We start from the raw sequence: 15,611 nt of genomic DNA on the forward strand, positions 1-15,611 counted from the left end.
TGAGGGAGCACACCTATAGTGGGAAGAGAAACAAGTATGTGTATGATGAAATAAGAGAGTTTTAGATCCGGATCCATGCTTTGGAGAAGATCAGGTGCAGTCGTGCCACTGAGAATATTTGGGTGTTTAGCCAGTGTGGTCAAGAAGGTAATATTTGAAATTTGATGATGAGAAAGAGGCATCCAGACAAAGATCTGTGGTAAGATCATTCCAGGGAGAGGGAATAGCAAGTGCAAAGGCCCTGAGACAGGAATGAACCTGGATGTCTGAGGGACAAACAGGAGCCAGATGTGCCTAGGCTGTAGTGAATGGAGAGGAAGATGGAGGGGGAAGAAGTTGCAGAGATAGACAGGGGCAGAATCATTAGTACCTCACAGGTCATGTGATGTGCTAATCCCATCCTGCTACAATGGGAGGCCATTGGGTTTTTGAGTAGGAGAGTGACCTCATCTGGTCTATGCTTCAGTAAGATCACTCAAGTTGCTAGTGGAGATGAATGGAAGAGTGAGGTTGGTTGAAGCTCTTGTAGTTATTCAGGTACAATATTTTTGTGGCTAGGGATAGTGTTAGAGCAGAATTTTGGTAAGAAGAGTCAGATTTGGGATACATTTGGGAGGTAAAGCCCATGGGATTATTGATGGACTTGGTGTAGGTATGGGAGAAAGAGCAATGGAGGTTTGGCTTGAACTGAGTGAATTGTGGGACCATTTGCTGAGGTCCTTAGGGGAACCGCTTGGGGTGCATGGAGGAGAAGCAATAGTTCTCAATAGCATGTAAAAATGAGATTTTACACCACATCTGATGGAGAGGTCTCTTAGGGAGTTGTTTCTGGCGTGAGGTCAGTGCTAGAGAAGATGAATTTCTTAGTTGTCAGCCTATATAAATTGTTTAAAGCCATAAAAATAGATGAAGCCACCTTGGAAGAGGGTACAGATAAATAAAAGAAGAGGGCTGAGAAGTGAGCCCTGGAACCCTGCAACACTGAGAGGTCTGGTCCAGCGATAAGAGGCAGCCAATGAGACCAAGAAAAGGGGGCTGTCAAGGGGGTAGGAAAAACAGGTAACAGCAGAGCTTAGAAGCCAAGTGAAGAAAGCTCTCAAGAAGGAGGGAGAGGGATCAATTGTGCCTAATGTTGGCTGAATGGTAGGGTGAGATGAGAACAGAGTTGTTCTTTGGTTTTGGAAAGATATAGGTCATTGGAGACACTGATTAAAGAGGCTCCTTTCAGTTGAATGGATGTTCAGCTAATGCCTGTTCGGGGTACGTGCAGGACAGAAGGCAGAAGATGTGGAAATAGTGAGTACAGATGCCCACTTGGAGGGTTTTCCCATGAAGTAGGGCAGAGAAGTGGGGTGAATGAGAGGTGGGCAGGTTGTGGAAGCATGGATGCAGGCTGGTTGGTAGAATCTGCTGTGGGAAAATGAAGGATTTTTTCTGATGGTGAAGAAAGAGGCAAGGCCATCACTCAAGTTGTTGGACATTTGAGGAGAGGAAAGATGAGAAGTCATTTAGGGGAGTAGGAAACTGAAATTACTAAGGAAGTGGAGAAAGATCATCTGGCAGCCTTGAATGCCCACCTGAGATCTGCAACCAGACAGCTGAAGTAAATCTAGTCAGTGGCTCTGAGCCAGGCATGAAGTAGGCACATAGCTTCACTGGGAATTGGAACTAGAATGCCAGCAAGTGGCTTGATGGAGGGAGAGAAGGACAAAAGATTGGGAGATGAGAGTGTAGACTGTAACGCAGTGGTTATTGGGCAGCGCGATGGACTTTAAGCATGAAAGAAAGGAAAATAAGGACATTGGGGGAGGGAGTGATGGTAGAAAAGTAGCAAGGTCTATTGTTTGGAAACTTGAAGATCTCAAGGGATTGCTGGAGTGTGAGCACTGGGAAGGAAGAGCTGAAAGGAGAGGAAGGGTTAAAAATGAGGTTTTGGAGTCTTCCCAAGGCATGTGAGGGAACATATGACAACCACTCTATTTTTTTAACTCATCCATGTGCAATTTCTACTCTGGGCACTCCCTTATAATGTCATGATAATACATTATTATGTTTTTTATCAATAGAGTTGTGTTTGTGGTTTGTAATAAGACAAATGTGCATATTTGGGGCTACATCCCTCTGGTGGTGAGGTGTATGCAATCAGAGAGGTCAGGGGATTACTCGATGGGTGGCAGGAGTAAAGATTCCTCTGTTACAGGGGAGGGCAGGGATGTGAGCAGCTTGACTGACTCAAATGACCACGCACGCGCATCACATTCACTCAAGATGGAAGTGTTCAAAGAAATCATTCAGAAAAAGGGAAAATTATGACTCGTACAAATATAAAAATCAATGCATGCTCACGATTTTGTTTTGAGGAAACCGGGCAAATGTCATAATTGGTGCAAAAGAAAATTCAAAGAACCACATTCTCCTTCACAGAATTGTAAAATAGCTCAGACAATGGATCTGGCTAGAATCAGATAACCCAGAAGAATGTGCTGTAGACAATGCAGAATCTTCTATTTTTTTTTAATCTACACGAAGTTGAGTCGTGATGGTCTTTGGAGATAGTTGAGTCTTCGGAGGGCCATCAAAAGCAGATCCTAACAGGCTTGACAGGGACATTAGCAGTTGAGCCAGATCAACTAATATTTAGAGAAGTGAGGAGGAGATCCAGGAAAAAGAGTCAGGATGAGGGTAAAGCAGACAAGTCTGTGAAAATGAGATTTTGTGGATGAGGACAGATGAAGACAAAGAAACTTAAAAAAACAAAATAAACCCCAAACATTTCTAATTGGAAAGTGGGATAAAGAGTCATTGTCCCTTGTTGATCTAAAACTTGGAGTTATTTTTTAAAAAAATAAATAAATAATTGCCACACTTGTGGAGAGCATTCAAGGTCTCCAAGCTAAGGGGCCTCAGAGTGATGAAGTTTGTGGGTCCAATTGGGAGTGTGTGTAGAGGCTAGGATTTTAACGTATGTGGACTGACCCTCAGAGCCAGCTCTTAAATGTTCTGCTTTAAAATCATATGGAGGGGTGCGAGGGTAGTTCAGTTAGAATTCTCGTCTACCGTGCGGGAGACCTGAGTTCTATTCCCAGTCCATGCACTTCCCCAAAAAACAAACAAATAAGCAAAACAAACAAAAATTCAACAATTGGTCCTGCAATAAAGGGATACTCACATGGAAAAATAATGAAATGTGACCCTGCCATACAGCATACAAAAAAAATCATATGGAAGTAAACCTTTTTATTTTATTTTGTTTTTTTCATGTGCCAGCACTGGGAATTGAACCCAGGTCTCCGGCATGGCAGGCGAGAACTCTGCCTGCTGAGCCACCATGGCCCGCCCCCTTTTTATTTTTTAAATAAGAAATTTTTAGAAGTTGCTCAGTGTGCATAGGCCCATAATACTTTGCATTTCTTTAATAGGCAACTGGACTCTGTTCAGACAAGGAATTTACCAGAAACACTTGCTCTGACTCAGAGCAGAGCCCCAGCTGGGATGGAGAAGGTGGCTGGGGAGACGGAGCCTCACCAGATGTGCAGCAAGTCCTGGCTCTCAGGCCAGAGTCCTTCCAAAGGGCCATCAGAGAGGCACAGCAGGACCAGGACACCCACAGAGATTGGCTTCGGCCCACTTCCTTGACCCATCTTCATGATTTCCACCCTCACTTCTGCAGACATCACCAAGACACAGATACGTCAACATTGCCCACCTCCTTGGAAATGGACGTGAGGCAAAACTGCTATTCTGTTTGTGATATTAGGAGACTTGACAGGTAAGAAAGGCCATGTAAGTTCTAGGGGTCTCATTGCTGGAAATGCAGACTGTGTCTACCAGGTTCTAGGCTTTTGGAGGGGGAGGCAAAACCAAGAGAAGCATGAGGTCCTGAGCTGTGGTGACCAGAACTCATGATGTTTTGGGATTCATGCAGACCCCACACCTCACCTGCCTTCCAAGACCCATTGAAGGTTGCAGATGACAGGCCATGGCGTTTTCTGTCAGTGCACAATCTTTGTTGTGCTTTCCTCACGGCTTCTTAAAGCACTGGAGTAAGAGAACAATTCTTTTGTAGAGACCTTCATTTCTATTACTGACCTAATGCTTTATAATCAACACCTGCTTAAAACATACATACACATCTTCATCTTCAAAACCAGACCACAGCATTCATTTTAATAGCCTTCTTTAACTTATTCTGCACTTGTTGTCCATACACCCATAGGTACTTCTAGTTCTCCATCCTATTCTGATAGAAAACATATTCTCTGATTCGGTTTGTCAAGAATTATTACACATACTGAAGGCTGCTTGGAAATCTGCCAGAGGTGTACAAGTGCAGGGTCAGATATTGCTTCTAGGAGCTTGCTGGGTAGAGGCACCAGCACAAAGCAGGCAAATAATAAGAAACCATAGTTTGGGGGCTGAGACTACATAAATCTCACTGAGGTTAAATGGCCCTTATCTATTGGTCATTCTAGAAGACTGACTAGGGCAGCTATGTAAGGACTGTTAGGTGCCCTGAAGTAGAAAGAAGCCAGTGCATTCAATTAGGCAGGTGGCATCTGTGGCAAACAGGAGCTGGCTGTATGCTCCCTAAAAGCATTCAAATGCAATTTCTTAGAGAACACTGTGGCTGCCAAATGAGAACCAGCTAGTTGGCAAAGTAGAACATGGCAGGCATATTCATCAGTGATTTTCATTTTTGTCCTCTGAAAAGAAAGAAACAAGCTTATTTACAGTTCCCTACAATTGCATTCCAGGTATAAATTGATAAACTTGAAAAAATGATAAAGGGAATAATCTACAGAGGTTTAGTGTGCTCTTATAGGAAGTAGAAAAGGAACTGTGTCTCACTGTATGCAGGGGACCCCTTTTATGGATTTTAAAAGATTTTACTTCCTTGGGAGGGCCACGGTGGCTCAGCAGGCAGAGTTCTCACCTGACATGCTGGAGACCCGCGTTCGATTCCCAGTGCCTCCCCATGCAAAAAAAAATATATATATTTTGCTTCCAGACAGCTGGAGTAAGAATAGAGACCCCGAAAACTAGATTATGGAGTGGCTCTGGGTTAATTTACACATCTGGTGTTCGACTTGATATGTGCCTTTATTTTAGAATAGTCATTTATTAATGTATTATTTTAAATTGCTAATAGTTCTTAATGATTATATTATTTTCGTTACTTGTTCATGTAGATAGTCCCTGTTTCATTCATGAAATCAGAGAATTTCAGAGTGATTCTTTGAATTCATTGCATATCCCATGCTGGAAACAGCTCTGTAACATTCCCTGAAGAAAGGGTGCCTACCCTTTGTTTGAATAGCTCCAGGAATGCAGAACTTGCTGACTCTCGAGGCAGTTCATTTTATCATTTAGTTGATTGGAAAGTCCTTTTTTATATTAAATTGAGAGTTACCCATCTATATCTTCTACCCACAAGTCCCAGCACCTGTTTCCTGTTCTCTTTTTGCCACTCACTTTTTTTATCCCAGCAAGAGACATCACATTATTTTATTTTTCTGAGTCATGGCCTCATGGCCCTGCTGGCAAGGGTATACCAGATGTCTAAAATCTGTCATTCTTGGTGGCAGCAGCAGTGATAGGCTTGCCCCTTCCTAGAGGTATACAACAGTCCAGATGACTTGTCTAGAAATTTTCATAGCACCTCTGACCTTCATGATGTTCACTGATGCTTGTTGGCCAGGCCCCCACGGAGCAGTGACCATAGGTATTGATTGGTTCTCAGCATCAGCTGTTTCTGGCTAGTGAGAGTGGCATGCTACATCCTCACATCTCCTGGTTTCATTTTTACCATATCTTCTTTCTCCTACTCAGGAACCTTTCCTCTTCTTTGAACAAAGAACTCAGACCAGGTTAGCTTCTCCTCGAGCCAGGGGGACCCAGCTAGTATTTAATCCACATTTAGTTGGTGATTACCTCCTACGGGAGGAACAGCGTGGGTCAGACTCAGCGAATGACTAACAATTATTCCCCCACATCCAGGATTAGGATTCTAATGTGGGATTGTGCCTACAACTCTGGAGGTGGCTGGCTCAGGCCAGCAGTCTCTGTTTCTAGCATCCCTGAATCCGGCTCTCTTTCTGCAGTTTAAGATAAAGAGAGCACAGACTTCTCATTCATATAGCCTTGTTTTCAGCTTTACCACTTACTGGTGTGCCAGCGGAGGCAAATTTCCTGAGCTTGGGGTTCTCAGATGTAAACAGGGATGCTGACAATTCCATGGGGTACTGTGGGGATCAAAAGAATGAACATGGCATGCTAGCGTAGTGCCTGGTACACAGGGGGGACTCAATGCAAGCCAGTTTTCTTTCCCTTTCCTGAGCCATTTCTGTCTAAAGACTAAGTCTCAGCAATTGAAATCTCCAGAAAATTACCAAAACGTACCATCTGCCAGATGGCTACTGCCTCCAGTCAGATGGCTGCCAGCACCCAGCAAACCCAGTATCCCCAAGGAGAAAATTAGGTTTTATTTTTCCTTCCCTCTTCTCTTCGTTCACTGCACTGTATATCCAGAGATGACCCTATGGTGGTCGGCCTTAATAAAGCACGTTGGAATAAAGCAGTCCATTTTCATGCAGGAAAGCAGGGCTGGTGTGCCTGCCAGAGGAAGGACTGGGCACTGGCTGGAGTTGCATCTTATGTGAAGTTAGTTTCTAAAGTTAGGATGTAAAGTGAAAATCACCTGGAGTCACATTATTCTCAAACACCACTTTGGATGGTGTGATGTCATTTTGCTCCCCTGATGGGGGAGCAGAACATTTTTTCTCTGGTTGAGCCTCAGATGACGTCTGAAGACTTGCATTTATGGGTAAGGCTGCCTAGAAGATGCTTATCTTAAAATGCTGGCCTGGTGAGAACCAAGGGACTTGAGGACAGAGGATGGCGGATTTGAGACCCCACCTTCAAGCACACTTCAGGGCTTACTCTCATCATGTGGGAAATTGGTCATAGAAGACTCTTCAAGTTTATTTTTTTCTCTTTTTATTTTACTTTATTTTTGCCTAGCACATCTAGTTAAATGTAATATGCATGCAAGCTCAGCAAGTTCCATTTTGCACCAGTGATAATCTAACAACTCTAAGCCTTTATGGCTATCGAAGAATGCAAAATGCAGCTGAAGTCCTTGGCCTGAAGTGACTGTATATCTTAGGGGGAGGGTTCTAGTTCTGGAACACCACTGCATGATTAGAGGCTAAAGACCTAACTCACCTGCAGTGGCCATGCCAGGTGAGACAGCCAAGGGATGAGTTGCCAGGTAAGCTGAATTGTTGGTCAAATGGGAGGAGCAGAGCAGGGCTCTCTCTGCCCACTTCCCCTCTCCCAGGGGACCCTCAACCCATACCTACACACACACTTAGCCTGGTCTTGCCACTCTGATGGCTTCTAAATATTCATCTTCAGCCTGGATTTACTTTTTGAGCTTCAGATCCAACAGTCCATTGGACCTCTCTGCCTTGGCGTCTTAGGGACACTGCCTACCCAACCTGTCACATTGACCTCGACACTGGCAGGGGCAGAAGCCCTGAGCTCCAGGCTGCACTCCCCTGGGCTAATGGGGATTTGACCCTTGCAGGGTTGGACCTCAGGGTACGGCATAACACTAGAGAAGAAGACAAAGTGGAGCCTGACATGAAGAGACCCCAAAACTGAACTTTGTTATGAGTTTAACCAAAAGTAAACAGGAAAATTAGAACACCTTAATCTGGCAACCTGTAAATACTATTTACTAATTTGTACATCTTCCTAAAATGTGGAGATGATTCTGTTGGCTCAAGTCTTTAAAGGACAGTGGTGCAGGGGAGTCAGGAATGACAGATACTTCTCTCTGTAAATCTCCTGCAACAGAGGTTCAGAACCATTCCACTGACCTCACAGCTGGACATAGAACTGGGGTCCCTCTCCTCCAAAATAGTCACGAAAGAGTTAGGGTGGAGAGCCCATGTGGGGTTTCCAGGTCTCCTTCCAGTTTCCATCTGTCTATAAAAGGCTTCTGGGGGAGGAGGTTGGTAGAGAGGGAACTAGGACTGGGAGCATCTGAAGACATTAATGGACCTGGGGTGTAGAGAGAAGCAGAGAGCTAGAGTCCGCACCATAAAAGATGCCCCCATGGCCTCAGGCTCTAGCAGGGAGGCCTGCTGCCTTAGTTCCAATTGCCCCAAGCTTGCCTGGAGCCCCAGGCACAGGCCTCTGCTCTGCTCTCCACCTGTCCAAACATTCTGACCTAGCTCTAAAGAAATGCCACTGTCCTTAGCAAGTCTCTCAAATCTCCAAGGCTTGCTTCTTGGAATGAGCTCAGTTGGGACTCAAACAGGAGGTTTCTTGTTCTTCCTTTTTCCTTGCTCACCTTTCCCCAGCCCCATAACAAAGCTCCAGGTTGGCTGTCTAGAACAGCCAGGCAGCACAGGGAGAAGGAAAGGCCAAGCAGCAGTCACTCTCCTTGCCTCATACTGGGACTGTGGGCTGGCTTTCACTCTCAGCCCCTCTGTACCTCTTCTGGACCATCTGACCACCTTCTAGCTCTTGGGCTAATTCAGCCAAGTCATTGTCCAGGCAGACGCAACAGCTGGAGTCCCAGATCAACACCAGAGAGCATGGAGTTTACCAGAAGGCGTGGAAGGAGTATGGTAGTGGAATATGACACGGGGATCAATGGGGCCCAGTGGGCACGTGGCCACCATCAGTGGCTCCATGGCGTGTCCTGAGCACCTCTCAGGGTTGGAGGGGGAAGGCTGCTGCCCAGTCCCTGCAACAGGCCCATTTCCCATTCTACAGCAAAACTTCTATGAAAGGCTCCTCCCTATGTTTATGAGAAAACACAATTTTTCTACACTCTCTGGGCTAAGTTTTTAATTTAAACCCATTTTCCTTCAAAGGGCTAAGCAACTTTTAAATTGTTTTTCTTAAAGTGAAGTTTCCTTTGACGTCCTTGTAAAACACAGTGTCTTTTTTTTTGTGTACATGAGCATGCACACGGGTACATGAGATTAGCATCTACAACTGCCCTGTAGCTCTCATGAACAAAAGAGATTTCTCCTTCACGTGGAAACTCAAGTTGAGACAGAAAGCCCTGGTTCTGTTGGCCCCATGGGCATTGGGGGTTGGTAGCTATTGGGAGGAGCCAGAGCTGATTCTAAGAAAGAGGGGGCATTGTGAGAGAGGGGAGGGGAGACTGGGGGCACATAGCAAAGCCTACCCAGAGGTTCAGGTGTGGGAGAGGAGTTCTCCAGAGAAGGAGAACTGGGAGTATATCTATCTATCTATCTATCTATCTATCTATCTATCTATCTATCTATCTATCTATCTATCTATCATCTATCTATCTATCTATATCTATCTATCTCTATAGCATCTATATCTGTATCTATATCTGCATCTATATCCATATCCATATCTATTTATCCATCTAGCATCTCTGTATCTATCTAGTCTATCATATACATCTTTAATCTATCCTCTCTATCATCTATCTATCTAGCTAGCTAGCTAGCCAATCTATCTGTATCATCTATGTAAAGAGATTTATTATGAGGACTTGGTCTCACTGTGGGGCCTGGCAAGTCCAAATTCCATAGGGCAGCATGGAGACTGGAAATTCTGGGATTATGCTGAAGTCTTTAGTCCAGACTGGAGGGGAGGCCAAGGAGGAGTGGAGGCTATCCTCTTCTGGCAGAATTCCTTCTGATTCTTGCAATTCTAAGTGCTCATGCTGTCGCCCTCCAGTGATTGGCTGAGCCCCACAGCAATGCTGAACTTAATCACCTTTACTCCATTTACTTCAAATTATCTGCTTGTCAATGCTAATCCCATCTACAAAATACCTCCAGCATGACACCTGGACCGGTGTTTGAGCAAATGCTGGCCACTGTAACCCAGCCAAGTTGACCACAGCTTTAATCAAAGTTGATAAGCAAGGATTCATGTCTTGGTTTAAAAAGCTAAATCTCTGTGCTTTTCTCTTAGATTTACCTACTCATCCTCTCTAACCAGTTTCTTGACAGATATTTTCTGAGCACTTTCTCTGCATGCTTGATACTCTGTGCAAAATGCCCTGCTGTCTGCATGGACTGTTCTTTTGAATCTAAAAGCAGCATGGTGACCTCAAGGCAACCCCTGGGAAGACTTACTCTTTCACCTTTGTGTCTGTGGGTGGCCTCCCTAGACACCGAGCCTTTGCCACTCTTCTGCCTCCTGTTTCCTTTCTGAGACATGTGGAGCAAATGCCACTCCAGCTGGCTGCCTCTTCAAATAGCACTTTGTCAGCACTCTGAAAAGGACCTGGTATTTGCAAAAAGTGCTTTGAACATCTCCTACTTGAACTGCTCCCAACCTCCTTCTTTGGCCCTTTCCATCTAATTCCTCTGCTGAAATAATATTAATAGCATCTGACATTTATTGACAACTTGTGTCCTGGGAGCCATGAAAAGACTGTATAAGACTCATTTAATTTGAACATCCCAACAATCCTATAAGTCTCTTGAGTTTCCCATTTTTCAGATGAGAATACCAAGGTCTCAGAGAAGCTTAATAGACTTGTCCAAGGTCTGCTAGCCATGAGAAGGGTCAGTCCAAGCACTGGGTCAGATTCTGCTTTGAAGGCATGCCCCATGGAAAGCCCTCCATGGTCTCCCAGGCTCTGTAAAGGGCTCCCCTACTCCCATGATGCTCTGTGCTTGCCTCTATCATAGCACTTCCTATCTGAATTGTGACATTTGTTCACTTGGCTTTCTTCCCATTAAATTGGAAGCTCCTCAAGGACAGGGGCCATGCTTCATTCACTGTTTGCTTCTGGGTGCCCAGAGCAACCTCTAGGAACTGTTTGAAGCTTCGCTGGCTGGCAGGGTCTCAAGGGGGAGAGGAATTTCTGAGCAGGGTTGGAAGTCACATGGGTTTCTGTTTTCTAGTCCACAATTGGACAGGGGTGATGAAGAAGGACATCTGTGCCATCCCTGGAAACCCCCTCCTCCCATCACAGTGGATGAAGAGGATGGTAGCATCAACTCTACGCCTCTTAGCCAGCAACCTTGCAGCCAATGTGTGGAGGCAGACTCGGAGACCATCCCCTTGCCACAGGTCTGTGCTTGGGGCAACCTCCCAAAGTCTTTGCCTTCAGAAGAGCCCCAGGGCAGTGAGAGTGAATGGGAAGACCTGGAGGAACCTGAGGAGGTGGGTGACTGCGGCCCCAGGTGGGTAACACTCTCTCTAGGAGGAATGAGCTCCTTTGTTTGGCCGAGCTCAGTGTCTTCAGTTCACATGATACCTTCACCTCCTAGGGTGTTTGTAACAAAATACTACAAACTGGATGGCTTAAAACAGCAGAAACATATCCTATCCTGGTTCCGAAGCCTAGAAAGTCTAAAATTGTTGGCAGGGCCATGCTGCCTCTGAGGTCTGTCAGGAAGAATCTGTCCCATGCCTCTCTCCTGGCTTCTGGTAGCAGCTTGCCGGGTCACCCATGGCATGCTCTGCCTCAGTCGTCACATGGCATTCAACTCACGGTCTGTCTGTGACCAAATTTCCCTTTCATATAAGGTCACCAGTCATCAAATTAAGGGCTCACTCTGCTCCGGTATGAACCCATTTTAACTTGCCTAATCCTTTCTGTAAATGTCCTATTTCCAAATAAAGTCACAAGTTGTGGTACTGGGTATTGGGACTTCAAAATACCTTCTTGGGGCACACAATTCAATCTGTACCCCATGGGCCATCAAAGAGTTCTCTTCTCATCCCCTTTGGGGCTAACTCATGGGCACAGCAGCCATTTTCACTGAGCCCTTTCCGCAGCCCATATTCTCACGTCAACAACCCTATGAGACTGAGGCTATTATTTTCCCATTTTACACATGGTAAATTTAGGGCTCTGAGGATTGACTGACCCTCTTAGGGTCATGCGGTGAGTGATTAGAGTCAGATTTCAAGTCTAAGCCTCTCCTCCCCACAGCCCACAGGCACTGCCATCCTTTCTCAGGCCCCTCCTCTGGTGGGCTGCATGGGAAGGGTGGATGGCTGTTTTATCTGCTCTTGCCTGTCCCTGGACTAGTTCTGTTTCCCAGAGGAGAGGTTGGATATCACCTGGTGGGCCCTTCCTGCTGAGCCACTGTAGTTGAGTATAGATCAGAGTTAAAAAAAAGTCCAGTAAATGGTTAACACAAGGAGCTGCTCGATGCTGAGCAGAGCTAGCCAGGCTGAGGTGAGCACCCTACAGATGAAGGCGTGGAAGGAATAGTGCAGTAAGTCAGGCTCGAGGCAGAGAAGGTTAAATCCGTGACAAGTTGAAAGACACCCAACGTTCTGTAAAAGCACCTACCATGGGCCCAGTGCCAGTGTAAAAAAGTGCTGAATGTTCAAGAAACGTTAACAGAAACACATTTTAGGAAGCGTATTGAGATTTCCGGAGCCTTGGTTTGCAAAGATACAGGTATAATTGAAATGCACACATTCCCTTCCACTCCATTATGACCCAGCTCCATTTTCCTTGTCATATAATGTGTCAGTCATCACATATGATTCTACTGGATTCTCAAATGACTGTGGTGGACAAAATGACAAGAAGGATGGATATTTGAAATTCAAACAGCACAGAGGGGCTGGTTCTTATGTGAAATAGGAAGCAACAAGTTAACAGAGGGGCCGACACGGGGCTTTGGAGACTGTGCCTTACCATTTATGGAGAATTGGATAGTTGGAAGTTGGGAATAATGTCGTGTGGATTCAAAAAGTGTGGCGCTTGTAGGGAGCAGTTTCCACGTGGAAGGAAGATCTTCCTGGATGGGGTTGCACAGGGCTAAGAGATGGAAGGCGAAGCGATGCTTGAGGGGCCCACAGGAAAATATCCAAGGAGCCACAAGTGTCAATATTTATGACACTTTCCTCAGAGGCTGGCAGTGGATTTGAGTGAGGCCAGCAGAGAGCCAAGTAGACACAAAGTGGGTTTGTGGTTGGAAGGGAGGCTGGCTGACCTTCAACAAATGTCTTTTAATCCCCCTAAGTCTCAGCTAACTGACTGTGAAAGGGAGCTAATGAAGCCTGCTACATGCCACTATCTCAGGATTAGGTGACAATGCATGTCAAGCACTTAGCACATTACCTGCCTGGCATGCAATAAGCGCTCAAAAACATTAGCTATTTCTATTGTTAATAATAAAGGGAGAAATTACTTCAATGAGATGATGAGACATTAGTGCATTGAGTCTTGATTTTATTTTCCATGTAAATGAAGGAACTAGGCAGTGAGAACTGGGCCCTAACATGAGGTGTGGGAGAATGGGGAGCAGTACTTGTACCTGGTGTGGGAGGAAGAATCTGGCGTGGACTGAACAGCGCTCAGCTAAGAATGATGCGTGGGATGTAATGAGGATGAGTCCTGTCAATATAACTTGTCCTGCACAGAAAAGAGAACAGGCCTCACCTTTTGGATGTGGCCCCTTAAATACTGCAAGGGGTCCATGACTCCTGAAAGGTTAGGGAAGTCTGTTATATATATAATTCTCCCTTTTGTCCTAAAAGTGAGGAGATGTCTTGGAGGATACAAAGACAACTGTGTTTATGGGAGTAGAAGTAAAGGCTTAAACCTATATAACAGATTATTTTGTTTAGTCCTTTTAGACATTAAGACAATACATTTCATACGAAGTATTTATAAGTGATTTAATGTAATCCTCACATCAACTCTGAATGGTATTATTATTTGCCTTTTATAAATAGGGAGGGAGGTTTATTAGTTTGTCTACGAACATACGGCAAGGAGAGGCGGGTTCACTCAACATCTGTCTGATTCTACTTTTGGTGCATTTTTTACATTTCTCCTAAAATGAGTCTTTCCATGTGGGTTTCTATAACACACACACACACACACACACACACACACACACACACACACACACACACCTTTCCACCAAATGGCACGAAGCCTATCTTTCCCTCCAGTATAGCTCTCCCTTCTTTGAGACTTAACAAGCCCTCCTGTGCAGTGGGATAAAAGAAGGATATGAGACGTCTTTTTTTTAGGAAAGACTGCTGGCCAATTGGCAGGTCACCCATCCAAAAGCTGCTTATTGTTTTAGGTAAATGGAGAGAGTGAGACAGCCTCCCAAGACTGACCTTACAAGTGTCTGCTTGAACACCTTTCTGACTGTGATCACACTGATGTCTCATGTCCAGAGAACACACCTACTGGCTCCGTCACCAGAAAGGAAGCCTGTGGCCCCCACAGAAGGTGGTCTGGGTTGGAGGGCCTGGACCAGTTGTTAACATCTAACTTCAAGAATGGCCATGTCTGTCATCTTTAAGACTCACTTTGAGTAGTAGCTCTGACTTCTCTTCAGTTATAGGGTTTATGTAAAATAAAGTGCTGTGTGTGTATGTGTTTGTGTGCATGTGTGGCTTCTCCTTGTGAAAGGGTTTGAGAACCTACCACTTTATCAGGATAAACTAGGCAGGATCAGATCTTGTCGCTGTACTGCTTCATGCTTTTCAGGAAGGCATGACATGAATGTTGGTACTTTTTGGTTCCCCCTTGACTGAAGAGGTTCCCAGGGTTTCCAAAGTGACCCCAGGTCCCTGGAAGGGATCTGCTCAGGGGCTTGGTTCAAAGTAATAGGAGGAATTTGTCTCGACATCTTTCTGTGCCCTTCCTATCCAGCACCGTATAGTTATAAACTCCATTAAAAGCAAATCTGGCTCCCCTCTTTCTCCGCCGGCCCGCCGCGCGGTGCCCACGCCCCGCAGCAACCGGCCCGCCCGCCCTCCTTCTCCACTCTTCCCCCTCCTGCTCTGGTGGCTCTCCAACCACCACGGTGTCCTCTTCCGCTTTCACCAGCTCCTCCACTACCAGCCTCGACAGCCTTGCCGCCCTCACCTTTCCTCCTCCAGAACAGCTACTGGGGGAGTGGAGACGATACAGAGCAGCTCCCGGAGCCACGACGGAGATCAAAGGGACAGCGTACCCCATCCTGGAACGGCTGACTGTCTGGGAGAACCAGCTCCAGTGAGAACACTGAGGGACGCGGGCTTTCCTGGGTGGGACGGCAAGCGGCCGGAGTCCCTCCCTTCCTCCTTCCCAGGCTAGCTGGCAGAGGATCTTGAAAGCAGCGAGAGAGAAGCAATCCATCACATACAAGGGAAACCCAATAAGACTATGTGTAGATTTCTCAGCAGAAACCATGGAAGCTAGAAGACAGTGGGATGATATATTTAAGTTACTAAAAGAGAAAAACTGCCAACCAAGACTTCTATATCCAGCAAAATTGTCCTTCAAAAATGAGGGAGAAATTAAAACATTCTCAGACAAAAAGTCACTGAGAGAATTTGTGACCAAGAGACCAGCTCTGCAAGAAATACTAAAGGGAGCACTAGAGTCAGATACAAAAAGACAGAAGGGAGAGATATGGAGAAGAGTGTAGAAAGAAGGAAAGTCAGATATGATATATATAATACAGAAGGCAAAATGGTAGAGGAAAATATTATCCAAACAGTAATAACTCTAAATGTTAATGGACTGAATTCCCCAATCAAAAGACATAGACTGGCAGAATGGATTAAAAAACAGGATCCTTCTATATGCTGTCTACAGGAAACGCATCTTAGACCCAAAGATAAAT

At 45.4% G+C, this 15,611-nt stretch overlaps 1 protein-coding gene across 1 annotated transcript in view; it reads left to right on the forward strand.

Annotated features, from left to right (window-relative positions):
* The window catches only part of FRMPD2 (FERM and PDZ domain containing 2), a 126,675-nt gene extending 114,370 nt beyond the window's left edge, over positions 1-12,305 (forward strand). Inside the window, exons 29-30 of the mRNA XM_077126488.1 lie at positions 3,420-3,769; positions 10,917-12,305. Coding sequence (XP_076982603.1) covers positions 3,420-3,769; positions 10,917-11,400 — 834 coding nt within the window. The 3' untranslated portion in view covers positions 11,401-12,305. The remainder of the gene's footprint in view (positions 1-3,419; positions 3,770-10,916) is intronic.
* Positions 12,306-15,611: the final 3,306 nt, after the last annotated feature.

Source organism: Tamandua tetradactyla, chromosome 13 (genome assembly GCF_023851605.1).
Source record: "Tamandua tetradactyla isolate mTamTet1 chromosome 13, mTamTet1.pri, whole genome shotgun sequence".
NCBI classification, from domain to species: domain Eukaryota; kingdom Metazoa; phylum Chordata; class Mammalia; order Pilosa; family Myrmecophagidae; genus Tamandua; species Tamandua tetradactyla.